The following is a 27,701-nucleotide window of genomic DNA, read 5'->3' as shown; positions in this document are numbered from 1 at the left end:
TTAGCATTGTAAATAATGTTGTGATAAATATCTGTGCGTAGAGCTCTTTCCAAATTTCAGATTATTCTTAAAGTTGGCTTTTGTAAGACTTCAAATGAGAAGGAAGTACACATTTGTTGAATGCATCTATTATCTTGCTTTTATAGCAGTAATTTAGCAAGTCAAACACATAAGAGATTGTCACCTTGAAATTTTGTCAAGTAATGTCCATTTTTCCTTTTTCTCCTGGTAGGACCTTAGAAATGAAGTTGAAAAATTACGCAATGAAGTGAATGAAAAAGAGAAAGCAGTGGAGAATCGGTATAAGAGTCTTTTGAATGAAAGCAATAAAAAATTGCACAGTCAAGAGCAACTGATCAAGCATCTAACAGAAAGTGCCAATCAAAAGGACTTGTTGCTTCAGGTACAATAACTTTTTTCTTTTGTATTTAAGTCTTTTGATTTAGCACAAATTGTTTTTGGTTTTTTAAAAACTCTTCTGTAGGAACATTTATGGTTATAGTCGTCATTGCAATATTTTAGAGCACTTTAGAGCTTTCCTTGTGTCGTTTGAGCTTCAGTTGCCAGGGAAGTAAGTTTGGAGAAACAGAAGCTCAGATAAGGGATTAACTTATCCTGGGTCATATGACTAGTAAATTTCAGAGCCTGGGTTCAGGCCCAGGCCTTTTTCGCCCTAGTGCCCAGCCCACTTCATGGAGGTACTTCTACTGCGAGTACTTTCATCGAGTACTTGTGCTATGTCCATTCATTCCTCTGTACTTCTCCCCTAACTGTTCCTTTTTGTCTTGGAACACCCTTCTTGTTGGATCATGCAGTGAATTTTTGAGATTCAACTCAGACTTACAGGTGCCATGCTGGATTAAACATGGGTATTTAACTTTACTCTATACTGAAACCTCATTAAAATAACAGTGAAGGAATAAAAAGGTATAAACCTACAAGGACTAACTTGGAGAATGGGAAGCAGGTACAACAGCAGGTGTGAGTTGGATATTTTGGATAAGTGGATGGACAAATGGTAATAGTATAGGATTCAGCTTTCTCACTCTGCTACGTGCCTTTGGGATGAAAAGCCAACAAAAAGCAAGCTGATTTATGCTGCAGAACCCCAGGAAGGCTCGGCAAGCATTGGATGTACCTGGTACCTTTGAAAACAAGAGACTTGGCTGACATTCTTAGCAGTCGTAGGTGATTCTCTTCACATCAGAAGATTTCTGGAGACCTTAAACCAGAGAAGCTTTGGCCTGGAGGTCACCAGATGAAACTGAGAGGAGAAGTGGACAGCTTGAATGAAAATGGTGGGGAGGGGAAGTGTGCATCCCCAGCACTGAGATTCCTCGGAGGGGAGAAAAGACTGGAAGGTGCTAACGTTTGGGGGTCCTCCAGAAAATCGGCTGGGTCTCCACCTGAGCATCTCACAGTGGGGCCACCTTTCACATGTCCTTTCCACACTCACAGAGCTTCTGGGCACTTTTAACCCTTAAAAGCAAATAGACGGCCTGAGTTCATCAAATAGGAGAAAAGTATTTAAGCGGAAGACAAAGGCCAAAACGGAACAAAGGTACATAGAAGAAATAGAAACAATGCAAATAGGAGAAGACTAGACAGCTTTTAAAAGACCAAGAAATTCAACAGTGTACCATCTTTAGATATGAAATAAGATCAGGACTGATAAAAAAGATATCTGGAAAAGAGGAATGACCTATTGGAAATTGAAAGTATGATCACAGATATAAAAAGTTTAATAGAAAAGCTAGAAAAGGTGGAAGATAAAATTGAGTAAATCTTCCAGAAAATAGAATTAAACAAACAAAAATTTAGAAAAATGAGAGGGAAAAGATAAGAAAATTAGAGGCTTGATTCAGGAGGTCCAAGATATGACTAACTGGAGTTCCAGAAAGCCAGAATAAGCAAAGGAGAGGGAAGGAAAATTTCAAAGTAACAGGAAAAAATTTCCCAGAATGGAAGGACAGCTGTTTCTACATTGAAAGGGCCTGCTCTGTTTCTAGCACAAAGAATGAAAAAAGACCCATTCCCCAAGGCATGTCATTGTGAAATTTCAGAACACAGGGATAAAGAGAGGATCGAAAGGCTTCTACAGAGAGGAAAATCCAGGTCACATACAAAGGACCCAGACCTGGAATGACATCAGAATTCTCAGCAACACTGGAAATCAGAAGACAGAAAAGTAATGCTTTCAGATTTTGAGGAAAAGTGATTTCCACTCCAGCATGCTGTACTCAGCCAAGCTGTCAGTAAGTGTGAAGACTAAAGGCGTTTTCAGACATTTGGTGCCTGAAATCATCAGCCTCCTGTGCGCTCTTTGTAGGAAGCTCTTGGAGGATGATTCCATATAAATGAGGGAATAATCAAAAGAGAGAGACATGGGATCCAGAAAGTATTCACCTGGGTGGGGTGAACGGAAGCCCCAGGGTGGCAGCTGAGCCACTTAGGTAGAGAGCCCAGATTTGAGCCATTGAGGGAGAGTTTCAGTTGTGATCTCCAAGAAACTAAATGGAAGAGGTCAATTACCTGATGTATTTGACTCCAGGAGAGGAATTTTGAAGTTCTTCTGGAGAGTTTAGGAGATAAATTAACATTAAATACATAATTTTATGAACTAAGTAAACAAATAGAATAAAGCAATTACGAATTCCAAGATAAGCAAAGAACTGACCATGAAAGGAAATGTAATCATGGAACACGGTGTGGCTGAGCTGTGAGCAGTATTTGTGTGGCTGTAATAATGTAAATGTAGAATAGTGATTTACTAATAATTAGTTACTGATAACTAAAATTGTGATATAATTATTAGGAAAAGTGTGGAGGGGCAGAGGATGTAGGAACTGAATCCTTAAACTTCTATGTATGATACGAGCCAGTAAATGAAATCTAAACTTAAGAAATGAAGAAATGTGAGAGTAAGAATGTAATGTAGAAACATGGAGGTAAATAGAAAAAATAAAGAGGTGAAAGTTGTTTTTTGGGAGTGGGACTTAGAGGTGAGAAGTGGAGAGTTAGAGGACTGCTGTTTTCCATTTAGGCCTTATAGTGCTATTTGACTGTTAAACTATATAACTGGGCTTTAAAAAATGAAAAGTGTAATTTAAGCACAACTGTATTATGACAGTTGAAAGTTGGTGTTGGTTATTTGGTTCCTAGTTCTTTCTGTTATAGTTCAGTGGGTTTTTACAAAGAATTGCCTCTGCTTTCTTGTTTCTGTTCATCTAATTTCTTATGAAGGTTTGGCTTGATAAATTAATTCTGCTGGCTACTTAGGAGTAAGATGTGTTTCCTACCCTTGATTTCTGACAGAGAGTGGACAGAGTCTTAGTTTAGGACCAGGTTTAAGTTGTTAAGAATAGATTCTGTGCTTAAACTTGGCCAAAAGACCAGAAATACAGTCCCCAGTCCTGTCCAGTCCTGCTGCTGGACGTCAGATCATCTGGAGGGATCAGTGAGGGGAGTTGTGTTGTGTGTCATCATCATATGTGTCCAGACCCTATAACAGTATTTGCAGTCTTGGCTTTTTCTTCCTGGAAGTCAAATCTCTTTGTGGATATGGACAGTCCAAACTTTGTGATGTTTCAAGAAAAACTAAGACTTTGTTGAGTTTTGATATAGAAGCCCTCTAATCATTCTGGTAGGTCTGCAGGATAGGAAACGTACCCAGAGATCACACCCTAAGCAGGTTTGGAACCAGTTCTGTTGGGCCAGAGACTGGGCTCTGTCCCCCACACCTACTGAAAGGCATTCGTGGTGGTGAGTCAGGAAGGTTTGTGACAACTGCCACCGTCCTTGGCTCTGCCTTGCTGGCATGCTGCTATTCTCTATGTTGTACTAACATAGAAATGGAGTTGTGTTATGGTTTTGTAATTGTCTGGTATTTTGAGATGATGGAAATTATTTAGGGGACATATGGGTATTATGGAAAAATAAAATATATTTCCTTAAAGAGTTTGGGACAGTGTCTTAATACTTTTTTCTTTGATGAAAACTTCCTTGTAATTTATTTCATATCCTTAGAAATTCAATGAAAAAGATTTGGAAGTAATACAGCAGAACCGTTATTTAATGACAGCAGAGGATCTTGAGTTTAGGAGTGAAGGTTTAATTACAGAAAAACGCTCTTCTCAACAGTTACCTGGCAGCAAAGTCATCTTCTCTGAGGTGAGTTTGACTGAAATTGGACATTCACATGCGAATGTATTCATATGCCCTTCTAAAACATATTTGATAACTCCTTCCATCTAGAGATCCTCAAATGCCTTCTTGGTGATAACTGAGCCTATAACAGGTAGGAGGAGGAGTTCTCAGCCTACTCCCTTACAGATTAATATACTTTAGCTGAGCATTAGTAGTTGCACTGTCCATGAAACTGAGAAATCACAGCTCGTTAAAGAGAAACCTCATTTGCTCTATCAGGGATCAGTCTCTCAAGAACTATGTAATCCCAAATGTTCAGTAAGTTTTCCTGTTCAAACACATAAGAAAAATGGCATGGCAAGCTCTTTTTCATCTGCCTCCAAATTATCTTTCCAGTCTCATTTTCTTTCATCTCCAGCAATAGCTAACTTGTTGCAGATTTCTGAAAACACCCTGTTTGTACCTCTCTGTGCCTTTGCATCTGCTGTTCCATCTGCTTGGAATGACTTTTCCTTCCTTGTTTACCTGCTAACAGGACATCTGTATAGGTGCCACTCTAATGTCACCTTCTCTGTGGAGCTTTCCCTTAGTAGCCAGGTCCTCTCTTCCTCCGGTTCACAGCACTTTGCACAACGCTCCATGGTAGCACTTACTCCTTGTGTCAGAGCTATGGGATCACCTTTCTACCTCCCTTCCCCTGAACCCCTGTGCAGCACCCTGGGCGGGCACTTCAGGGGTCAGGAACTGGCACATGCTCTGAATCCCAATGTTTAGCCCATTTCCTGGCTCTGTAAATGTTTGTCGAATGAATGAATGAATGAATAATGCAACTAGGCAGCCAAATATGGGAAGGGAAAGGAATTAACTCTAGGCCAAGTTTTTTTTTTCTTTAAACCTGGCTTTAATTAAGTTCATGCATTCAGAAGATAGAGAACTCTTAGGCAAATTAGTTCTCTGATGGATGACTGTGATCGTGACTTGTGATTTTGTGAAGGGTGATTCTCAAAGTAATTAACAACTGGTACAACATGGGCATCAGCTATCAGAACAGACTCGGGCAGTAGGGCTGGAGCTGAGCACCAACCCTGTAATTATTAGATCATGGGGAGGTCTCTAGGGGTCCACAGGAGTGGGCCAGAGCAGCTGGGGTGGTTGGAGTGGATGGACCAAGGTTTATTTTCTAACTGGTGTAGAAATATTTTAGTATTTCAGCATCAGTACTAGCCATTGTGCTGTGTGTTGGCTCCGTGTCAGACCTGGTCCTGAGGGCATCATTGGCTGAAGAGTTGGCGCTCTTTCTTAATTCTGACCGTTTGTGTATTTGCCTCTGCTCTGTCTCTTGGGAGTGTCAACATGGACCCCTGGGCTGGGCCAGGAATCCGGAGGCCTGGATTTCTGTCTTGGCTCTATCATTTCACCTAGGTGACCTTGTGTAGGTCTGATAACTAAATCTCAGAGGGCTAATATTATTTTAACTTGCATTTAGTTATTTGATTTTGACCAAATTTAGTTGGGCTATTAAGATTCACATTAACCTATAATAAGGCATAGTTTGTTTTATAACAAGATAGTAGCCCATTAGATTTTTTAGATGGAAATATTTTCACTAATTTGAATACTTAGTTAAACTTTGCTATTTTGAATCACATTTGAATCATGTAAAAAGTATCAAATGTTGAACAAAATATACATTTATTAAACAGGTTGAGTATTTTAAAATTTAATTTCACTAGTTTTATCATCTGTCCCATATTGTTTTTAGTTTTTGGTGCTGGGGGTGTCTGTGCTTCATATAACTACAAATATAAAGTCATTGCCTGGGCATTTCAGAGTCATATCCTGGTGATGTTTAAATTACTGTGCAAAATACCCAGGTATTTTAGCAAAGGTTTTAAGTCTTTTCTTCAAGACTAATTTCAAATTGTATGTAAAGAATTATACATTATCACTTAGGAATTATAAATTTCTAGCTGCCAATTTAAGAAATCCCAACTGTTGCATCCTTACAATCCCCGCCGCCCCCAAGAAAGGTATACTTTTCAGATTGTAGTTCTTTCTTTGTAGAAAATGTGGATTTCTTTTGCTATGCCGTTGGCCATTTTGTGTTGATTTAGGATTTATCCTTTGCCCATTTCTACAAAGAACTTGAGGCTATGATGATGTCTCTATAGATGCTGGGCAGTCTGTTTTCCTTCTAATCATTGTGTGATCCTGAGAGTTAATGCTAGATGATCAGGGAATTGAAGAACAGAGAGTAAAACACACTGACCATATTTAACTTGCTGCAGCCAGAGATTTATAGCTTGGTTATTGACATGGCTGGGACATCACTGCCGAATTTTCTGAGTATTAAAATTAATGTCTTTGTTGCAGGGCTGTGACACAGCTACTGAAATAGACATCATCCATCTACCAGGCCACTAAATTGCCCTGATTACCAAGAAGTGATCCATTAAGCTTTCTCTTTACATGTCTGCTGCCTCTTCAGACTGTGGTCTGCACAGAACATGTATTTCCTTCGAGTCATTAAGGAAACTATGGTAGAGTAGAAAATGCCAGTCCTGCTACTTACCAGCTTTGTGACCTTTAGCAAATCGCTTAATCTCTCTGAAACTCACCTTCCTAATCTTTAAAGTGGGCAATTACATGCCTGCCTTCTGAGAGGACTAGAAATAATATAAGTGTATTAGTTAAGGTTCTTTTGGTTGCAGGCTACAGAATCCAACATCGAGTAGTTGGAGCAAAACAACGAGAGGGAGTATTGATTGGGATCATACTTGCGCTCACAGATGCCAAGCAAGACTTGAGCAGCCACACTTTTAGGGGAGGGTAAAAACCAGCGGCTCCACGGATCTCGACAGCAGCAGTCGCAGACTCCAGGGTTCTGTCTTTGACATGCCTCAGACCCAGTGACTCCCAGATGTCTGGTGTCTCAGTTTAGATCTGTCAGTTGCCGGGAGAGAATTGTACTGGTTTAGCATGGGCCCAGGGCCTGGCACCCACAGGAGAGGAGTCTTCCTGGGACTTGCCCCTGTGTCTTAGGGACAGTTCCCAAAAGAGGCAGGGGAATGTGGTGAGCTGGGTGGTCATTCTGGGGGCTGCTGAACACACAGTGCTGAGCGAGACACGCGGCAGGTGGGTGGCAGAGGTGCGTCTTCTCTGTGATGAGAGGCCTCCTGTCTGGGCTGCTGCTTGTTTGGAGGGGCTGGGTGGAGGGTGGGGGCTGGTTGCTCTTGCTGAGCAGGTGCTTCCCATTACCCCACTCTGGGCAGCCTGGCCCCTGCCTCTATGCCAAGGAGATCTACTGGTTTGTCAGCTCTGCTGAGGGAGCCAAATGACTTCATTCTAATGGGGCATGATTCAACGCAGGGGAATAGGTGATTGATGAAATGGGACCCAAGTGGCTCCGAAGAGTTCATTTATTTAACATGGGTAAGCAATTTGCTTCTAGGAAGACGTTGACTCACTTTGACTTCCATTATGCAAAATATCCCCAGGAATCTCTGCTCTTAGGATTCATATCAGTCCCTGTGTTCCCCGCTTACCTATTTAATCATCAGTTCAGCATGTATTTATGGCAGCATTTGATTTGTGCCAGACACTGTGCCTGGCGCAGGACACTGTTGCTTGCAGAGAGCCCTCAGCCCTGTAAACAGGTAGTTGGTACACTAGCCGTGGGGCAAAGGTGAACGAGTATGCTCTGCTCTGGCAGCTGGAGGAGGGCATCTTTCGCAGTCAGGGAAAGCTTCCTGGTGAGATTTGGCCTGAGTACATCCCATAAGGTGCTCTGGAGTGTGTCAGTGGAGAGTGGTAACTGGTGGCACTCGGTCCCTGAAGAGAGAGGAGGGTTCCTTCCTGGGGCTCAGGTGGAGATATTTCCCAGTTGCACTGAGATGGAAGGCCAGGAGGAAAGGATGAGGACAGGAGCTGAGGATAGTGGTGGCCCAGGAAACCTGGGGCAGCTCTGGAATAGCTGCCAGAAAGAAGTGGGGAGGGGGCTGAGCCAGCATCCAGGCCCTGATATGGCAGTGAGCTGTCCTCCTCTAGGACTTGGAACCGGCCTACAGAGATCCAGTTAAGATACGGGGGCCCACGTACGTACATTCCTCTGGTCTCTACGCCATCCACCGGAAATCCATATTGGTCTTTTTTCCCTATCCCTTCTTGGTTGGCTTTGAAGTTGCATACTTAAGCACAAATTCTGACTTTACCAATCATTAGCTGAGTGGACTCAAACAAGTTACCTCTGCTCCCAGAGATTCAGTGTCATTAACTGAAAAGTGGGAGAATTAAATACTTCCCTGGAATTCTGTGACTAGTAGAGATGATATATTAACATATTAATATGTAGGTAACTAGCATAGTACTTGGAGCATAAGAATAATAGTTACAGCTGACATTTGTCAAGTGTTTACTCTGAGCCAGGCATTGTTTTGAGAACTTTGTCTAGATTAACTCATTTAATTCCGTTAACAGCCCTATGAAATATGTAGAATTATTACCTCCATTTACAGGTGAGGGTACTGAAGCACAGAGAGATTGAGTAACTTGTTGGGTCACACAGTTAATAAGGTCATGTAATCTTAACCATCATGGCCTTTCACGTTACTGCCTTAAGAAGCAGTAGGTTTTTTTATTTTCTTTGGGTGGCCTTTGTGTGGCTGACATGTCACCCTTGTCAAGCACCCAGGGTTTTGCATCCATTATGGGGCAGTGAGGGGTGGGCTGAAGAGCACGGGTGTCAGAACCCACACCCTGCCTCCCCTCCGTGACCTTGGGCATGCAGCCCTCTGTGCCACAATCCTCGTCTCTGAAACGGAGAGCGTGGTAACACGTGAGCACATCGGGTTGGTGTGAGGGTTAAATGAGAAAGTGCCTGGAAAGCACGTCACATGGTGGCTGAGGACATGATATCTTCCTTGGGCTTGGTGTCGTGTTTACATCCTACCCCCTCTCCTCTCTGGGATCCTCAGGCTGCACACATGGTTGTGTGCAGGTGGGAGCTGAGAGAATCCCACATGATACTGTTGTTGTATGTAAAAGGCATTTGGAAGCTCCTTGTGCCAGTGACAGGTGGCATGATTTACAAAAGGGCCTGACATTTCTAGCAGTCTGGATGACTAACTTATCATGACCAAGCTGGTGGTTTAGCATTTAAAACTTTTAATCAGCAAGTGGTGCCTTAGCCTTGTTTTGTCAGGGTTAGAAACAGAGCGGTGTTCTCCTAACTTAGAGGTTCTTAACCTTTTTTGCCCTCTGCATGCCTTTGGTCGTCTGCCAAGGACCCCGTCTCCGGAAAAATGTTTAAATGCATAAAATATTCAAAGGATTCTAAAGGGAACCAAATGTTTTGAAATTCAGTTATCAAAATATAAAAAAAATTATGCTATAGAAATGGTGCTCGTTAATACATTAAACAACAAATATGGTGGTGAATAAAGTGACTACTGTAGTTTTGAAGTAGTGATAAAAACGAATACTTGGAGATATCTGCAAACATATCTAAAATAACTATTTCTTTTGATGAAAAAGTCACAGTAATACCACTAGTACTGGCTTTTAGTAGTAGTAATATTCCTTCAATTCATAATTGAAGGGCATGCTAAATTTCAGTTAGCAGTTAGTGGAAATAAAGATTTAATTTTTTTCCCCATTCACATTCATGCAGCCCCTAAATTTTTTTTTTTATATTTTTTAAGTTTTTTTTTTTAGAGACAGGGTCACTCTGTCGCCCATGTTGGAGCTCAGTGCAGTAGCCCAATTATAGCACACTGCAACCTTGAACTCCTCGACTCAAGGGATCCTCTCACCTCAGCCTCCAGAGTAGCTAGGATAGGTGCATACCACCATACCGGGTAATTTTTTAATTTTTTTTTCTTTTTATAGAGGCGGGGTCTAGCTATGTTGACCAGGCTAGTCTCAAACTCCTGGCCTCAAGCAATCCTCCCACCTCAGCCTTGCAAAGTGTTGGAGTTATAGGTATGAACCACCGTGCCCGGCCTAAATTTTTTGTCTTCTTGGCTAGAGTGCAGCGGCGTCATCATAGCACACTTCAACCTCAAACTCCTAGGCTCAAGCAATCCTCCTGCCTCAGCCTCCCAAGTAGGTGAGACTACAGGCATGTGCCACCATGCCCAGCTAAGTTTTCTGTTTTTTGTAGAGATGGGGTCTCACTGTTGCTCAGGCTGGTCTCGAACTCCTGACCTCGAGCGATCCTCCCGCCTCTGCCTCCCAGAGTGTTAGGATTACAGGTGTGAGCCACTGCACCCAGCTCTAGCCTAAATTTTAATCACATTAAGAACCCCTCTTAAGTAGTATCTTAACTTTAGGGGAAATCATAAGTGAACTACAAAGGCTGTCTGTAGCCCCAGTTTCTCTGTTAACTGAATATCACCCCCCTCCGGCATCTAGTTGGTGCCAGGCACTGTTCTAGGTATCCTGCACACATTAACTTTATTTAACATTTTTTTAAACTTTGGAATAATTTCAGATTTATAGAAAAGTTAGAAGAATAAAGGATTCTATTTTTCCTGAGCCTTCGGAAAGTTGCCATGTGAAGCCCTATCCTCTCTGAATACATTAGTGTGTATTTCCTATAAACAGGGACATTCTCCTGTATAACCTCTGCCCAGCCACCACAACCAGGAAATTAGCCTAAACTAATTTCCTTCACTGCTACCTTGTAATCCTCAGGCTCATGCGTATCTCATCAGCTGTCTCAGTAACACCTTTGTAGCAAAAGGATCCAATCCTTCAGGATCACACATGGCATTTAGTAGTCTTGGTTCTTCAGTATTTAATCTGGAACAGTTTCTCAGTCTTTCCTTGACTTTCATGATCTTTGGTACTTCCAGGGTGTCTAGGCCAGTTGTATTATGGAATGTCCTTCAGCTTGGGTTGTCTGTCGGGTGTTTTCTTAATGATTAGATTCAGTCTGTGCATCTTTGGCAGGAAAATCATAGTAGCGATGCTGTTCTCATTGTGTCTTATCCAAAGGTGCACGATTCTATTTGTCCCATTCTTGGCCATGCCAACTTTGATAACTTTATGAAGGGGGTGTCTGCCAGGTGTCTTGACTGTCTATTACTGTTTTTTCCTTTATATTTAATAAGTATCTTGGGGGAAGTGTTTTAAGTATGTGTAAATATCCTGATCTTGAAACTTTCACAAACTAGTTTTAGCATCCTCTTATGATTCTTCGCCAGATTATACTTGTTCACCTTGCATAACTAAAGTTTGTTCCCTTTGACCAACATCTCCCATATCCCCCTGTCCTCCTTACCGTGGCAACGACTGTTCTACTCTTTACCTGCTTCCTTATTTTGTGGCACAAGAAAAGTGCTGTGGATGTGTCTTCCTTTTTCCCCTGATTTTCCTTGTCCCAATACTGGAATCAGCCATTTCTCCATGTACCCCTGGTTTCTCATGGTTCATAATCTATCTTTGATCTGCTCCATGATTCCAAGGGCGGTGGTTATTGTCCACCATTTGACAGGTGGGAATACCAAGGCTCCCAGTAAGTAACTTTCCAAAGTCCCAGAGCTGGTAAGTGGCAGAGCCAAAATTTGAACTTTTAAAAACACTTGGCATTTGCAAGTGCGAATTCACAAAACCACACCGCCATTTCATAAATGAGGAGACTGGACCTCATAGAGGTTTGTCAGGCTGCTTACCCAAGGTCACACTGCTAGCAGGTGGCAGAGATCCAACTCAGGCCTCTAGCATCACTCTGCTGGATGCCTCCCCACAACGCCTCACTTGGCCACTTTTGCTTTGCTGTAAGTCCCTTGTCTTCAGTACTTGTCAGGTTCTGGTTTGTGAATTTCTCTTCTTTGGAGCAACAGCAAGCATGGAAAGATATTCTTTATAGTGTTATAAAAACGATGACCAGCTGATCTGAGGGGGTGACAGTTTTACGGTGGGCAAGTCCGGTAACTGTGATGCCTTTTCCCTAGCAGCTGTTTAGTGTTAGATAGAAGCTCAGCTCTCAGCTTTGTTCTGGGGTAAGTGATGGGCCGTCATTCCCCACTCCTCCTGAAGGTGGTGCTCTCTGACTGTGGCCTGAGCCAGAGCCTGGCACAGGGCCCCACCTTCATCTGGTTTTAAAAACCAGAGCTAGCCACATATGTTTGCATAATGTAAGGATGTACTCTTTTAAAATTCTTCCCTTAATGTCAGATGCCTATTGTCATTTCCAGGAAAAGCAACAATCAGACTATGAAGAACTGATTCAAGTCTTAAAGAAAGAGCGGGACATCTATACCCATCTGGTAAAATCTCTGCAGGAATCAGACAGGTAAGGGGGTTTCTGTTTGGACATGACACACACATGAGTGTGAACATACACACACATACACACATCTTGAATAAATGCTGGTGGTCTCTGAAGCAGCAAATCATTTTGCTTAGGAAGCTTATAAAGTGCTTGGATGGTAATAGCCATATTTATTCAGATATACCTGTTTTCTATCAAGAATTGTCTGATTTTTGGCAACAAAATTAGGATAAAATATAATAATTGCTCAGATTTGTGAATACTTTATAATATGTTTAGAAAGTGCTTTCATGTCTGTTATCGCCTGTGATCCTCACAGCTGTTCTGTAAGGTATTAGTGGTACCTGTGTTTCCACAAGGCCATGAAAACTAAGAGAGGTTAAGTCACTTGTTCAAAGTCACACAGGCATTGAGTGTCAGAACCCTGGGATCCAAACAAGCCTCCATGTCTTGGAGCAACTTCTGTCTCTGCAGAATTACTGGAAATGGTTTGGGACCGGCGTGGTTTGGTAAGGAGAGCCAATTTTACACCAGGGGTCTCGTTCTAGCCCTGGCTCTGCCACTTTCTACTTCTGTGTCCTCAGGCAAGTGCCCTGCTCTGGCCTCTGTTTGCACATCAATAAATGCAGGGTTGGCCTCAGAGAGTTCTCACATTAAGAAATCATTTCTCTACACAGTGGGATAGTTACAGTTGAAAGGATATAATGTCTGGGATTCGTTTCAAAACAGTACAGAAGCAGAGGAAATGGGTAGGGATATCGAAGGAACAGGACTGGCCCTGGCTCCCTGATTGTTGGGGCTGCGGTTTGGGTACATTAGTTTGTCTTCTTTTGTATATGTCTAAAATTTTTCATAATAAAAAGTGTAAAACCATCACCCCCCTCACTTCTCCCTCTCATCCACCCTTTGCTCTTGCCGTCGTGAGCTCTTCCTTGTTCCCTGGGCTGTGTGTTCCTGCCTCTGCCTTCACTTGTGTTTCCTAACTGCCCCCCCACCCCTCTCCCCTACTTGGTCTCCCACTAGTCCTTTAGAATTTAGCTGGAGTGTTAACCCTTGCCAGGAGGGCCAGCTAATCCCCAGAACAGTCGCCTGCCTTGTGTTGGGCGTCGTCCTGTGTGGTCATCCGTGACTGCTCTGTCTCCTCACCTGCACGGGGAGCTCCCCCAGGGCAGGGATCCCATCTTACTGTCTCTGTTCCCCAGGGCTTGGTGCAGAGTAGGCGCTCTGGAAACTTCTGAGCAGGAATGCCCCTTCCCCCCAATGTTGATCTTCTAAATTATGAGATAATGTTGCAATTTTAAATCTAAAATGAGTTTAGAGAAAATGAAAACATGCTGATGAAATTCTGGGAGTAGCATCACTCTCTAATAGTGAGCTTTTTCAAGAAGCCTCAGCTGCTGGGCATTTTCACTTGGGAGAAGGGTTGAGTCACGTGGGAAAACTCAGAGGAACGGTCAAACTTCGTTCAGTCATGCAGCCTTTCTGGGTGGGAGCCAGGTTAGATTCTGGGCAGCCAGAGGCCCTGTGGGTGGATGTGGTTGCTCGCAAGGCCCCTCAGCATTGTGAGTGGCCCTGAGTTTCACAGTCCCTCTCTTAATGAATGAAAACATGGATGGGACTGAGGCAAGTCAGGGCTGTGACTAACAAGGATGCCTTAAAAGATTTCCTGTTCATCTTCTGTCTTGCAGTACATTTAGGGGAAGACAGACCTGGGTCCAAATCCCAGCTCTGCCACCCAGCAGCTCTGAGCTCTTGGCTAAGTCACTTTTCACCGTGAGGCTCAGTGTGTTTATAAAATTGAGATTGGCTGGCCCACCTTCTACCTACCTACCTGCTTACCTATCTTTCCACCCTACAGGCTTGTTTTGAAATAAGAGATGATACTGTGTAAAGTCCTAATTCTGCCTGGCACATAGTAAGCACTCATCAGTAAGTGGTAACACTTCTTAAGAATAAGAACAACATGAAAAGCTTACATATGCTTCAATATCCCAAGGTGCTTGCATGTAGCTTGTGGGGGGTTTTGAGTCCTCGGGGGGCAGAGGTGTGGGCCGAGGCAGGTGGAGCTCCCTTCTGCAACTCCAGCATTGCTCGCTTTCTGGAAACTGGCAGCAAAGGTGGATGACTGGCCACATGATGTGCCGTGATTAAAGTGGACAGGGAGGGCAGGGAGGAAGCAAACTCATCGCAGGCTACGTGTGCCGGATCTTTTCACTTTTACTATTCGTTCTCCATAGCCACACTTAGAAGCTGGTGGCTTTGGCCCCATCTTACAGAAGTGGAGAGGTGGCTTCTAAGATATAAAGTGTATTTAGAGCTCAGATGTTTTTGGCTACTGAGCCTAGGCTCTTGCCAGCATGCCACCCACTGTGAGGACTAGTACAGTTTGCACTTCCTTGTAACTCAGGGTTTCTCAACCTCAGCAGTGTTGGGATTTGGGGCTGGATAATTTTTTTGTCATGAGGGGATGTCCTATGCATTGTAGGATGTTTAGCAATCCCTGACCTCTGTCCAGATGCCAGTAGCAGACCTGCCCCCTCCTATACCAGTTATAACAACCAAAAATGTCTCCAGATGTAGCCAAATGTCCCGTGGGGCAAAATCATTGCCAGAGAAGAAGCATTGCTGTAACTCATGAAAATCCGAAATTTTGGCTCATAACTATCGTCTTTTGTATGGGAGTTGTTGGGGTATGTGGAAGGAAGGAGATGATGTTTTCTGAGCATCTTGTATGTGTTAGGCACTGTGCAAGGTCTTTCCCATGTAACATCCTATTTAATCCTCAAAACAATCTTGAGTAAAGGTATTATTATCCCCGTTTTACTGGTGAGGAAATCAGGACTCGGACAGTTTAACTGACTTGCCCATGGGCATGGAGCTAGTTAGTGCAGTATGTTGTTTTGAGCTTGGATCTCTCCGACTCCTCATTTCTGCTCCTGCCTATCCCCCACCCTCCGCCACCCCGACTGCGATTCCAAGAAAGAGGAAGGTACAGGGTTTTTGTTTCTTTCTGAGCAAAGCACCTTTTGTTCTGCCAGCTCCTCACACCTTGAAAAGATTCTGGAGTTGGGAAAACATAAATGACAGACAGAGGAGCAGCAGCTGTGTACTTTTCACCCTGTCAGAAAGGGAAGAGGGAGTGAAGCAGTTAGCTTTCCCCAGCCCTGATCGCAGGAGCTTCGCTAAAACAATCTCCTTTTTTCCCCCTAGTTAAATGTCTCTGCAGCATGACTGCATCCAGGCGAGTGCTGTGCTGTCACACCTCCGTACGGTTTTCCATCAGCCTTACAAATTGATCATTATGACTGTCTTGAAATGGAACTAGGTGCAAGTTGCCAGTAGGGCCCCTTCCCTTGCATGAAGACTACTTCACAGTGAACCGTCCTCAGAGCAGCAAGCATCAAAGATTAGACATAATGGTTTATTTTCCTTCCAGTGTATGTTGATTTATGTGTGCAGTTCGATGGATGGGGCTAGAAGAAGCCTTTGAAGGAGAAATAGGGCTTGAGTCTGACACACATTTAGAGGAATGGCTCCTAACCATTTGGGGGCTATGGACCCCTTTTAAAAAATCTGATGGAAGCTTATGGGCCATCTCCCTAAAAAAAAAAAATCTACATATTCATAAATTTTTACAGATAGTTGGAAGGTGTTGATGGACCTATTTAGGGAATCATAGGTCAGATGCTGGACAGAGAGTGATATATTTCTTGGTGTTTATAAAAGGAGGCTTTCTGATTTGTTAATGTGTTTAATCTTTAATGATGTTCATATACTTTGACCCAGTAATTGCACTGCTGGGAATCTTTCTTAAGAAAATAACTTGAATGTCAAACAAGGCTTTAGGCACAGAGATGTACAGAGAAGCATTATTTATGCTATTTAGATGTCAGCTGGGGTCTCCACGTTCCTCTGAGAGCTGGACTTAAAGATCTCTGCCAGCTGCATATCAGTAGAAGTACAAAGCCTTTCTTATGGCTCTGCACTGTCCCATACAGTAGCCACTAGCCATGTGGCTATTTAAATTTAAACTTACTTTAAATTTAATAAAATTAAATGTTCAGTTCATCGATAAGTTAGCCACATTTCAGATGCTCAGTAGGCACATTTAGCTAGCGGCTACTGCAGTAGAAAGTGTTGCACTGGGCTCCCCACAGTGAACACAAATTTTGGGAGGTGTGCATTTTCATGACCTCCTTTGGGTTTTGGGCTTCTGGTTCCGTGAAAGCTCTCTGTATAGCTCAGCACTGTATCACATTGACCCATATGTGAAACCTGACATCTCTCCTCCCAAAATAAAAATCCGTTTCTACTGTGCATTTATAGGTGGTTATTCCACCACAGTGGAGTTCTGTTGGCCCTAAATTGGTCTTCTTTCTTACTGTTGACTCACTGTTCTTCCTCTATTTTTTTCTCTTCCCTCCTGTCCCCAATACTTACTCCCAGTATGATATCTTTGAGGAGTAACACAAAAGCTTCTCCCTCTCTTCTGAAGCCTGGGTGCCAGGTGACACCCAGGCCCTGGCTAGCCTCCCCTTCTATACCCAAGCCCTCTCAAGGTATTACGCCAAATAGAGAAGCATTCTGGAGAATCAAACTGTTCCACGTGGTTATATCTGTAGCAAAAACTTGGGAATGACCCAAATATCCACTAATAGGGGATGAGTAAAGTAAATGGTGGGACAGTCACTGGTTTAATATTATATAGTCATTAAAAATGATGTTTGCAAATAATTTCCAAAAACATAGGGAAATATTTAAGTGAGGAATATATAATTCAGCACTGTATGTCAAGCATTATTTCAACCTTGTAAAAAATACTCACAGGGAAAAATATTGAGAGGAAATACAGTCTGCCATGTGTTAATTGTGATAGTAGGCGCATGGGAATTTTGTTTACTTTATATTTTTATATTTTAAATTTTCTGTAATAAACATGTATTTACTTTTATACCTAGAAGAAACACAAAGGACATAAAGATCACAGGAAGGCTTGCTGGGCTTTGCGTATTAAAGCACAAATAGGTCTGTTTTAAAATTTCTGATGTCTTGTTTTACCAAGTATCAACAACCTGCAGGCTGAGTTAAACAGCGTTTTTGCCCTGCGGAAGCAACTGGAGCAGGATGTACTGTCTTATCGGAATTTGCAAAAGACCCTGGAGGAGCAGATCAGTGAAATTCGGAGGCGGGAAGGTACATGCTCTCTTCTGCATATTTCCTTTTGGTTTTTCCTCTTGGAGGATGTGGGCTGAACTTTAAGATAGTGCTGAAACTTCATTAAGAGGTGAAGCACCTACAGGATTTCATCTTGGGATTCTTTTTGTGGTGACCATGTCGATGTTGGCTTTCCCAGGCTGTATCCATTTGGCTTTGGCCTTCTTATTGAAGAGCCTAGTAAATTGTATTAAATTCTGCAAAGGATCTGTTGCAGGATTCCTTCCTCGCTGCCTTTACTCTTTTTTGTATCATTTGATACTCATAGCTGTGGATAACCTTGGGGACTTGCAATCTTCTTTTTCTGGCAAACAGCCCTCATTGCCCAAACTTCTGGGCACTGCCTACCACAGCGCCCACTGCAGAGAGCCCAAGACTGTACAGATGCATGGGTGAGACTGCTGTTGCAGGTTGAAACGTTTTAGCATTGTAGAATAATTAAGGGTGGGCTACAGGATGAGGGTCCCGTGGGGCTTGCATTGCTGTACTCATCACAGTGATATTTGGTGCTCTCCCTTACTAGAACCTGAGCCCCTTAAAGTCTGGTGTCTTATTCCCTTCTGTATCTATGGCACATATTGTGAAATCAGTAGTTTTGACATTCCTTGAGTACCTGCTATGTATGGCACAGAGCTATGCACTTAACTTTTCATCTCTGATCCTGACAGTCATCCCATTGGGTACAGCAGGTATTAACTTCATTTTACAGATGAAGAAACTAAGGCTCAGCTGGGGGGTAGGGTGGGGTTTGATTTGCCCAGATTTGAGCCAGGATATCTTCCTTTGGAGTTTAGCTCTTTCTTGTATTCCATACTGTATTTTAAAAGGTGGATCAGCTCTTACACATATTAAATGAGATACTGTTTGTGGCTGTGCCTCACTCAATGAACAGCCTCCCCGCCCCTCCCCTTCTTCCCTCTCTGTTAGAACATGACCTTCGCTGCAAGGAAGCAGACCCTTACGTAGGTGACTGAAGATTCTTTTATTAATATCTTAGCTCTAGCAGGCAGTCTCTGCACTTAATATGCTTGCTTCCCATGAGGGTTCTGGGGCCAGTGAAAAATAGATCAGGTACTTTTATTTCCCTTGAGTTCTACCCTTGAGGGTCACATCTAATTTTTCTGTATTCCTGCCTAAACAGAATCACTCCCTCATTTAAACTGAAATCATCATTTGCTTGTGCCATTTAGAATGGTCTCCAGGCACAAGACTCGATATGCAAATTATAATTCAGGATTGGCCACAGTGAAAACCTACAGCCTAAGATGAAACCATACATTGAAATATCAGCCTGTAGAGAAAGGGAAAATTACTTTTGCTCCAAAGGTGGTGCTTTGAACCCCCTATGTGTACTTATGCTCCTTCCACCCCCGCCTCCCCCGATTCAAATTGCTTTAGATGGATTGTACTGGGATTGGTTTCGGAAGGATCTGTTTCTGATATTCTTTTTCTCCTCCCCCTCCCCACTTTTTTTTTTTTTTTTTTTTTTGGGCAGAAGAACCATTTTCATTTTATAGTGATCAAACATCTTATCTAAGTATTTGCCTTGAAGAGCACAATCAGTTTCAAGTGGAGCATTTTTCTCAAGAAGAACTTAAGAAAAAGGTATTGACCTATTAACTTTTAATGCTTTTTTTTTTTAAGGTTGTTTGTTGTCTCTTGACTCTGAAAGCCCCTTTCCTCTCCTTCATTCCCTGTGCTCTCCGTCTTGTCTTTGTTCCTCCCATGTGCATTACCTGGACTGCTCTTGCCCAGGTCTGACACAGGCTTCTTAGGCCTGAGACCCCAGCCCAGGCTTGCTGTCCTTGAGGAAAGGTTCTCTGGCCTGTCAGGTCATTCAGCTGTCTTCCTGTACCTAATCCGAACTGATGTCTTTCTCATACTTACCTGTGATTGTCTGGTTATTTGTCTATGTCCCCTGCTAGGTTGTGAACGTCTGAAACTTAGTGATCGTGTCTTATTCATTTCTGATTTTCCAGTGCCTGACACACATAGTAGGAGCTAATAGATGCTTTTTGAATGAATAAAGTTCCAGGTTTGATCAATAAATCTTTTTTTTTTTTAATTTTTTAACTGGAAAGGTTTTTCAATCTGTTGATCAGTGGCATGGTTAGAGTGGTTTAGTGTTTCGAGGTTCTGAGCACCATTGTGAAGAGTAGGAAGTGTGAGCATAGAGGCCACTGCGTGATTTGTTGTAAATTATCATACATGTGTGGCTGAGATTCAGTTTCTCTCTTGGAGTAATTCACATTGTGGTAGCGGAGACAGGCGTGTAAACAAGTAATTGCAAAATGGAGTGCAAGGGTTGCCGTAATGGACAGCTGTACAGGTGTAGAGGTAGCAGAGGAGGAGAGGTTAATTGCCAGGGGCATGGGGGTGGCCCATTTGATCAGGGAAGCTTCTTAACAGAAGTGAGGCTTGAAATGTGTTTTGAAGGATGAATTTGGAGTTTATCCAGGTGGAGGGCTTTCTCAGTAGAGAAAGAGAAAACAGCCCGTGTAAAGCACAGAAGTAAGAAATAGCAAGGAGAACTATAAAACTTTGGATATTTTGTGAGGAGTAGGGCAAGGAGCATTGAGGCAGCTGCTAGTTTTTGAGGATGAAGAAAATGGAGGTGATAATAGCTGCTGCTGTGTCTACTGTGGCTGCGGTAAGGGCAGGAGATGTTTCCCTTGGCTGGCATTTAGTAAATGTTTGTAGAATCAGAAGGTCTTGTTCTTCCCACTAGAACCTCCTTGAGGATTGGATCCAGTTTTTACTCAGGTTTCAATGTGTTGAACATCTATGTGCAGTCAGGGTGAGATTTTCCACTTTATTTGAAGAGCTAATGATTGCTCCCATCAAGAGGTGTTTGGAAAATTCCTGGCCATTGGGATTTGAAACTTGCAGGAAACAAAGGTGGTGTCTGCTCAGTTTGCTTATGTGTCTGGCCCAGCAAGACCTATGCCTTCAGGAGCACTGGCCTGGGAGCCTGGGGAGCTCAGTTCAGGCCTGGATCTGCCTCTGTGGAGGCAGCTGCCCTTTCCCATGTGATTAGGCACTTCAGCCACCTTTATGTCTCAATTAGTTCTCCAGACACCCCAGGTACGGGACCTTGGGCAATTAACTTCCTTGTAGCTAAGGTTCCTCATTATGAAATGGGAATAGACACGCTAGCCTGTCTACCTCCTCAGGATTTTTGCAAGGAATGATTGACTGAAGCTTGTAGGAGTATTTTAGGGTTAGCCATAAATTGCTTTCTAATTGTCTTGTTATCTGTTATTATTACTGACATTGCTAGATAGGTATACAAAAAAAGAGGTCGATGCTGTAAGATAAGGCTGATAGTCTCAGAAACTTCAGCCTTGGGGGAGTTTTCCTCTAGAGGGTCTCAAGTACAAGACAGAAATAGTATTAGCTGTCATTGACTGATTGCTTGCACTTTGCCAAGGACTTCGGTGCGCTGTGACAATGGTCATGTTCAGTTCTTACAGTAACCCATTCTGCAGATGAGAAAACTGAGGCTTAGATTAGGCAGCTTGCCCAGGATATCTTTGCCTTAAAGTGATTGGCTCTGGGATAAGAATACCAGCATTGCCAAATGTCAAAGCCACTGTTTTTGTCACTATATCCGGGGTGTCCTGAAGGTTAGAACTGGGCAGCCTGATTCTCCGTAACTGTGGTGCGGAAGGGTCTGCTCCACAGGAAGGCCTGTGTAGGGGTGTGGCCCCGGGAAGCAGAAGCCTGCTACTGGGTACCCAGCCGTCTCCTGTTCTTATCTTTTAGGTCAGCGACCTTATACAGCTAGTGAAGGAATTGTATGCAGACAACCAGCACCTGAAGAAGACCATTTTTGATTTCTCCTGTGTGGGGTTCCAGGGAAATGGCAGACTTGAGTCAGCAGGACGAACAGAGGTAAGAAGAAACATTCTTGTTGTCATGCTAATTACAAAAATGTAACAACTCAAAAGATTTCTCAAGACTGCATCTGTCTTGGGGAGGTCTGTAGTTGAAATTCCCTTTGCTGTGGATGGTGTTTTGGGTTTTGAGGACCGTGTTTGGTCGAGCAGGTCCGTCCACAGGCCTCCTCAGGTTTGCATCATGTCTCCACTGACACATTTGATACATTGTGACGCTTTTGACTCCGGTCCAGCCCTGGGATCTGAGCTGCAGATGGCACATCTGGATGAGCGATGTGGTCTCCGAGGGCTCTGGAGAGTTGCCAAACCATCCAGATAATTTGGACAGTGTAGATGCAGCCTTAATGACTCCATTAACATTGAAAAACAGACACACACATACCCCACCTGGGGAAAGAGCAAGGAAGCCTTATTCACCTCGATGACTTCTGGGTCTCAGTGCTGATCTTTGTGATGTGTTGTCTTCGATTTTCTCTGTTTGTGACATGTGCTACACAATGGGAGGACCCTGGAGTTGTGATGGTGAGGAAAAGCCTAACTCTCCTATAGGAAGAACCTTGCTCCATGCGGGTACTAGCATTGTTTCAGAAGACCAGAACTGTTCTCATTGTGAAGTGCAGCAGTAGGGTCTTTTTGTCTTGGGTCCCTCAAGTGTAGAACTGGAATCTTCCTGGTTGGAGTTGTCTTAAACTCAACCTGGAGTGCCAGGTAAATGGAGCTTTCACATTCGTTGCCACATCATTTCTTGGGAAACATCTGTCAGCCTTAAGCTGTCTCCTCCTACCTTCAAAGTGAGAAATGCTCAAAGGTATTTATGCTGTCTTTGAGAGAGGGAAGATTATTGATCTTAGCTTCGAGGACTCCAGATAATTTTGAAAGCCAAGAATATTTGCGATCCAGTTAGAGAGAAACCAGTCTCTTGGTTAGCTTCCTCTAAGGCAGCATTTTTAATGAGCAGCTCATTCTTCACTGACTTCATTTGAAACATAAATGGCGAGTTTTGTTTGTTCATTTGCCCTTTGAAAAAAATCTGTTAAATGTCCCATTATGTCCTTTGGAGAACAGAGGTTTTTTCCTCTTTCCACTCTAAGATCTTAACACCAGCCAATTCAGATTTGAGTCATTTGTCAGATTGCACTTTGATTTGATTTCCCTGTGAATAGTTTTATCCTTTATAGCACAGTTCCGCATCTTCCCCTGGAATGGGATGGTAAAAATGATATGCCCACTATAATCTTGAGCTGAAGGGGTAGAGGGAGTTAGGGGTGAGGGTGGATGGCAAAGACTGAGGCTGCTGTTCTCTGGGAGTGCGTGTGGTGCTCTTTCGACGAGAAGGCTGAAGCAGACCAGAAATGCTTCTATTGTCCACAGCATTTGCTGAGCAGCAGGACTTGCAGAGTGGGGGCTGGGCATAATTCTTGCTCTCTGGGAGCCTATAAATCAGAGAAGGAGAACAAAAAAAAAAAAAAAAGCAAATATGTTTTGTGTTTTGAAATTCAGTATTTTTCCTCTGATATTTAATTTACCCATAGCATAACCCTAGCAATAGGAAAACAGAGGAAAGAAATTACCCCTAATCTTGTCACTTTAAAACAGGCACAGTTATTTAACATTTTGGAATTGTGCCTTCTATATTTGTATGTGTAAACATGTGGATGCACACACCTCTGCTGTAATACAGTTTGTATCCTGTTTTTCCTAATTGCCTATAGGTCATAGCATCTTATTGTATCGTATGAATGCACTGAAATTTAACCGACTTGCTATTGTTGGACTTGCAGATTGTTTCTAGTGATGCACTGGTTTTAAATTACATAATGAATGTCTCTGGACACAGATCTTTTTCTGTGTTAAGGATTTTTTCCCTTAGACTATATTCCCAGATTGTGTAATTACTAGGTCAAAGGACAGATACAGATATGCGATAGGCATAAAATTTATTTTCATATACCCTCCCCCAACAACTTTCACTTTGGAAAAGGATATAAGTGGTTTGAAGGCCCTGATGGAGTTTGTCAGGTTTCTTTTCAAAGTGGCTGCCCTGGTATAGAACCCTGCTGGCTGGGTGTGATGGTGCTTACTCTCTGAATACTGACAGTTCATGTAGAAATCACCAAACAAAAGACCAAGACGTGTTGTTTTAATGTGCATTTAAAAAACCTCTATGAGGTTGCCTGTTTTCTTAAACGTATCTGCTGGTTATTTATGCATTATAGGAGAATTTGGTTGGAAATCGCCAAACAGAGTGATTTCAGCTTGGAGAGAGACAGAGCGCTCAGTGACCAGACCTGTTCGGGAATCGGAGGGAGACTTTTGTTGTTGTCATTTTTTAAAGATGGGAAAGACTTTTCCCCCAACATTTTAAATTATGGAAAACTTCAGACACAGCAAAGTGAAAAGCATTTTGCAGCGAATGCCCATATACTCACCACCTAGGTTCTATTAACATTTCCCACCTGTCCATCATCACAGTATCTTATCTTTTTGATAAATTTTAATTGAAATTGCAAATATCAGTGTATTTCCCCTAAGTACTTTGGCATGTGTATCTTCAATGTACATTTATAGTTATTTTTTTTCTTTTAAAGTTAAATTTACATGCAATGAAATGTAGAGGTTGTGAGCCTACAATTGCTAAGTTTTTGCAAGTGTATGTACCGGTGTAAGTCAGACCCTTGTCAAGAGCCCTTGTGACCTCTCTTGCTGGCCTCCACCCCCACCCCACCCCACCCCACCCCACCCCAGCTGCTCTTCTGCTTTTGTCCTACCATGGGTTAATTTTGCCTGTACTAGACCTTCATGTCAATGGAGTCATATAGTATATTCTCCTTTGTATAAACTTTTACTCAGTATAATGTTTTTGAGATTCATCTATTTTGTTATGTGAATCAACAGTTCCTTTTTATTGCTAAGTAGTATTTCATTGTATGAATACGTTACATTTGTTTTTTCGTTCTGCTATTAATGGACATGGGTAAAAGATGATATGAACATTCATGTATAGGACTTTGTGGGGACATACTTTTTTTTTTTTAATCTCTTGGTGGGTACCTAGGAAAAGAATTCTGTGTTGTAGGGTTATTAGGTTTACAAAAAATTGGCAATACTTTTTCCAAAGTAATTTAACATTTTATCCTCCCAGCAAGTTTGATAGTCCTAGTTGGTCTTTATCTCTTGGGAATGTTTTAGTAATGAGGGAAGAAGCCAATAGAGGAAGAGGGTTCAACACCCATATTTGTAAGCTTTTAGGTCTTACTAAGTATATTTCCACATCTAGTTTGTTTAAAGCTTGATGGTATAGTAGGATGTGGTTTTTGATCATTAGTTCCGTTTGATCCTCATTGTGCATTTGCATATGATTGGATTGAATGTGTCCTGATCCTGGAAAGTTTCTATAAAAACTAAAGTCAGTTTGCTTGGTTTTGTTTTTCTTTTTCCAAAACAAGGTTTTTCTTCTAAAAGGAAGATCGGAAGAATTTTAAGTTGTGCTGGGAGAGTTATGGGGGCAATTGACTAAATGTAGAAATTTAGAAAATAAAACTGTTGGACTACAACCATTGATATCTCATATGTACAACCTGCCCAACAAGTGACCTACTACTCTGATTTTAACACCCTCAGTGCAGAGTTAACTACTTCATGGGTGAGATGAGGTTTGGTATAATTTTGAAACACCTTTGATTGATTCCTTCCCTGGATGTGGCCACCTTTCCTCTTATTATTTATTTGGCTAATCCAGGTATCCCATGACTAGGAGTTTTGCTTTTCCAGAGAGTTGAGAACTGGCTCTCTTGAGAACTTTGTACTGTCCATTCTGTAAAATGCAGAAGCTTTGGGATTTACACTTTAAAAAATTAGGGATTTATGCAGTCTTTATAAATAACTGTCCTTCATTTCCAAAAGCATAGCGTTATCACCAGGCAAGCGTGATACTCTTCTCATTAGAGATGAGGACTTTCTGTCAGCAAAATGACAGTGTTGTGGGGACTGTCCATCTCAGATGTGTGACAGTCCAACAAGAGGTTTATGCCTTGTGCTAAACAGGAGAAGTGACGCATAAATTGGGCACACCATAAATGAAATTTATTGCTTTTTTGCTATTTGATATTTTCAATTCCATCAATAGCTATTTTCCAAAATCTTGTTACTTTTATATAATCTGAAAGTGAATTTAGCAAAGGCAGAGATGGCCGCGGCACAACAGACAGCATATTTAATTTACAGCAGCTCAGGAAAGGCCGGGCAAGGGCAAGGCGAAATGCCTTTAGTTATTTCTTGGGGAATTTGTCCTTAAATTATGCTTGATCTAGGCAGCTGTGTGTGATTTGCCAGAACTAGCAACTCTAACTTTGGTTAATTTTTATTTCATGGCTTTGGCATTTGTTTCTGCCTCGTTTTTGTTTGTTTGTTGTTTTGCATTTTAAAAAAAGACATCACTGACTTATTCATACATATTCATGCTGCACACTTTTTTGGGTTGCATTTTCACATCATTCCATGCTCCATGTAGCTTCTGGCTAGCAAGGAGGACAAGGACACGATCAAAATTGGAAAAGATGACGAGAATAATTTCCTGAGTGACCAGCATTTGGAGCAGGGTAATGAGGTAGGAATGTGGCAGTTAACTCCTTATTTCATCTGCCCCAGTCTGTGCCCAAGCCAGTCTTCCCGTCTGGAATGAGTCCAGTGGGTTTTCTGTTCATTCCTCCTACATCGAGTGCCCGTTGTGTGCCAGCAGAGAGCAAAGAGACTAGGTCTTTTACCTCTCAGAAGTTATAAACTGGGTGATAGAGCCAGTCATGAAACATGAAAACAGACATATAGTTGCAAATAAAAATGAGGTGGTTATAGGAGAATAACAGCCATTGCATGCTGGACCTGGACAGATCTTTAGAGATCTAATCCAACCCATTTATTTTATGCATTGGAAACTGAGGCCTATGAGGGAAAGTGATTTTTCCAGGGCACAGAGTAAGCTGGTGACAGAGTTGGGGTGAGAATCCTTGTGTCTGGACCACTGTGAAGTCCCAGATCATTTGACTGCAGCATAAAGAGCTGCTGGTGGAACCAAGCTCCCCTCCCCAGGGGCCCTCTGCAGTCTCCTGATCTGGAACCCAGCTTCATGACGTCTGGGCATTGCGATCATTTGACCCCCATCCACACAGAATGCTCTTCAGTCACATTCATGCTGAACATATGGAGCAGGCATTCTCCAAGGTTGAAAGAGCCCCAAAGACTGGAAGGTGGTGGGGCAGAGGATGCTGCAGATTGGGCAGTTTAGGCTTTTAAGGTGTTCATGTTCATAGAGTTGTGAATGGGAGATAATAAACTGTAGGTAGTTTTGGAGAGCAAAGTAATTAAAAGTGAGGTTTTAGAATCAGAGAGACCTCATTTTGAGTCTTGGCTTTGGCACCACCATCTCTGTGACTTTGGTTAACCATCACTTTACCTCTAAGCCTGAGTTTCCTCATCAATCAAGATAATAATACTTCCTTTTAAGATTGTTGTGTTATTTAAATAGAAAAGCATGTAATAAGTAGTCAGTAAAAGGTAATGATTATTGTTTTTATTATTCTAGGCTTTTCCTTCTTTGGAGGTTACTTATTTGATGGATTTAATAACTAGATCAGTGGCAAACAAGACCCTATAAATAACAGCTCATTTGTGTGGGTCTTGTCTTCCATTTAAAAATCTTAATCATTTTACCAGTGTAGGGAGATGGGGGTGATGGCTAGTGTGTATATCACCAGCAATAATGAAGTCAAGAGGAGTTATTTATAGACTGGTAGAAGAAATTTACAGCTTTGGATAGGGGAGAAAGAATACTAATTGCAGCACCTTAAGACATGCCCAGCATAGGCTTTAACTAGATGCATCCTTGATACCACTCCTCTGGGACCCCCAGTGACCCACAAAGGTGGATCCGTAAATAACATCTCCGTGGGAATTAGGAACCCTTCACCTTCCTAATGAGACAAATCAAAGCCGTGTTAATTAGTATGTGTCTGTAAAGACTAAGTTGGCTTTCTGATATGTAATAAGGAGCATACGCTGCAAGAAGAATATAATAAATATCCACATCATTGTTAATGACATGGGTTCTGTACCCTTCTTAGGAAGAACTTACAAGGAGTAGGCCATTGGGTGGGAAAACACACATCCGGTGT

General features: G+C 42.3%; 1 protein-coding gene across 3 annotated transcripts in view; it reads left to right on the top strand.

Moving 5' to 3' along the window:
• Positions 1 to 27,701, top strand: part of CDK5RAP2 (CDK5 regulatory subunit associated protein 2) — a 178,522-nt gene that overhangs the window by 81,726 nt on the left and 69,095 nt on the right. For 2 of the 3 annotated variants that reach the window (XM_069476722.1, XM_069476723.1), the window contains exons 13-19: positions 233 to 403; positions 4,027 to 4,170; positions 12,345 to 12,442; positions 17,484 to 17,614; positions 19,131 to 19,240; positions 21,401 to 21,529; positions 26,045 to 26,140. In XM_069476722.1, the coding sequence (XP_069332823.1) occupies positions 233 to 403; positions 4,027 to 4,170; positions 12,345 to 12,442; positions 17,484 to 17,614; positions 19,131 to 19,240; positions 21,401 to 21,529; positions 26,045 to 26,140 (879 nt within the window). The remainder of the gene's footprint in view (positions 1 to 232; positions 404 to 4,026; positions 4,171 to 12,344; positions 12,443 to 17,483; positions 17,615 to 19,130; positions 19,241 to 21,400; positions 21,530 to 26,044; positions 26,141 to 27,701) is intronic. The other variant, XM_069476724.1, reaches the window with a different exon arrangement.

The sequence above is a fragment of the Eulemur rufifrons genome, chromosome 7 (assembly GCF_041146395.1).
Source record: "Eulemur rufifrons isolate Redbay chromosome 7, OSU_ERuf_1, whole genome shotgun sequence".
NCBI classification, from domain to species: Eukaryota; Metazoa; Chordata; class Mammalia; order Primates; family Lemuridae; genus Eulemur; species Eulemur rufifrons.
This window is presented reverse-complemented; position numbering and strand designations above follow the sequence as displayed.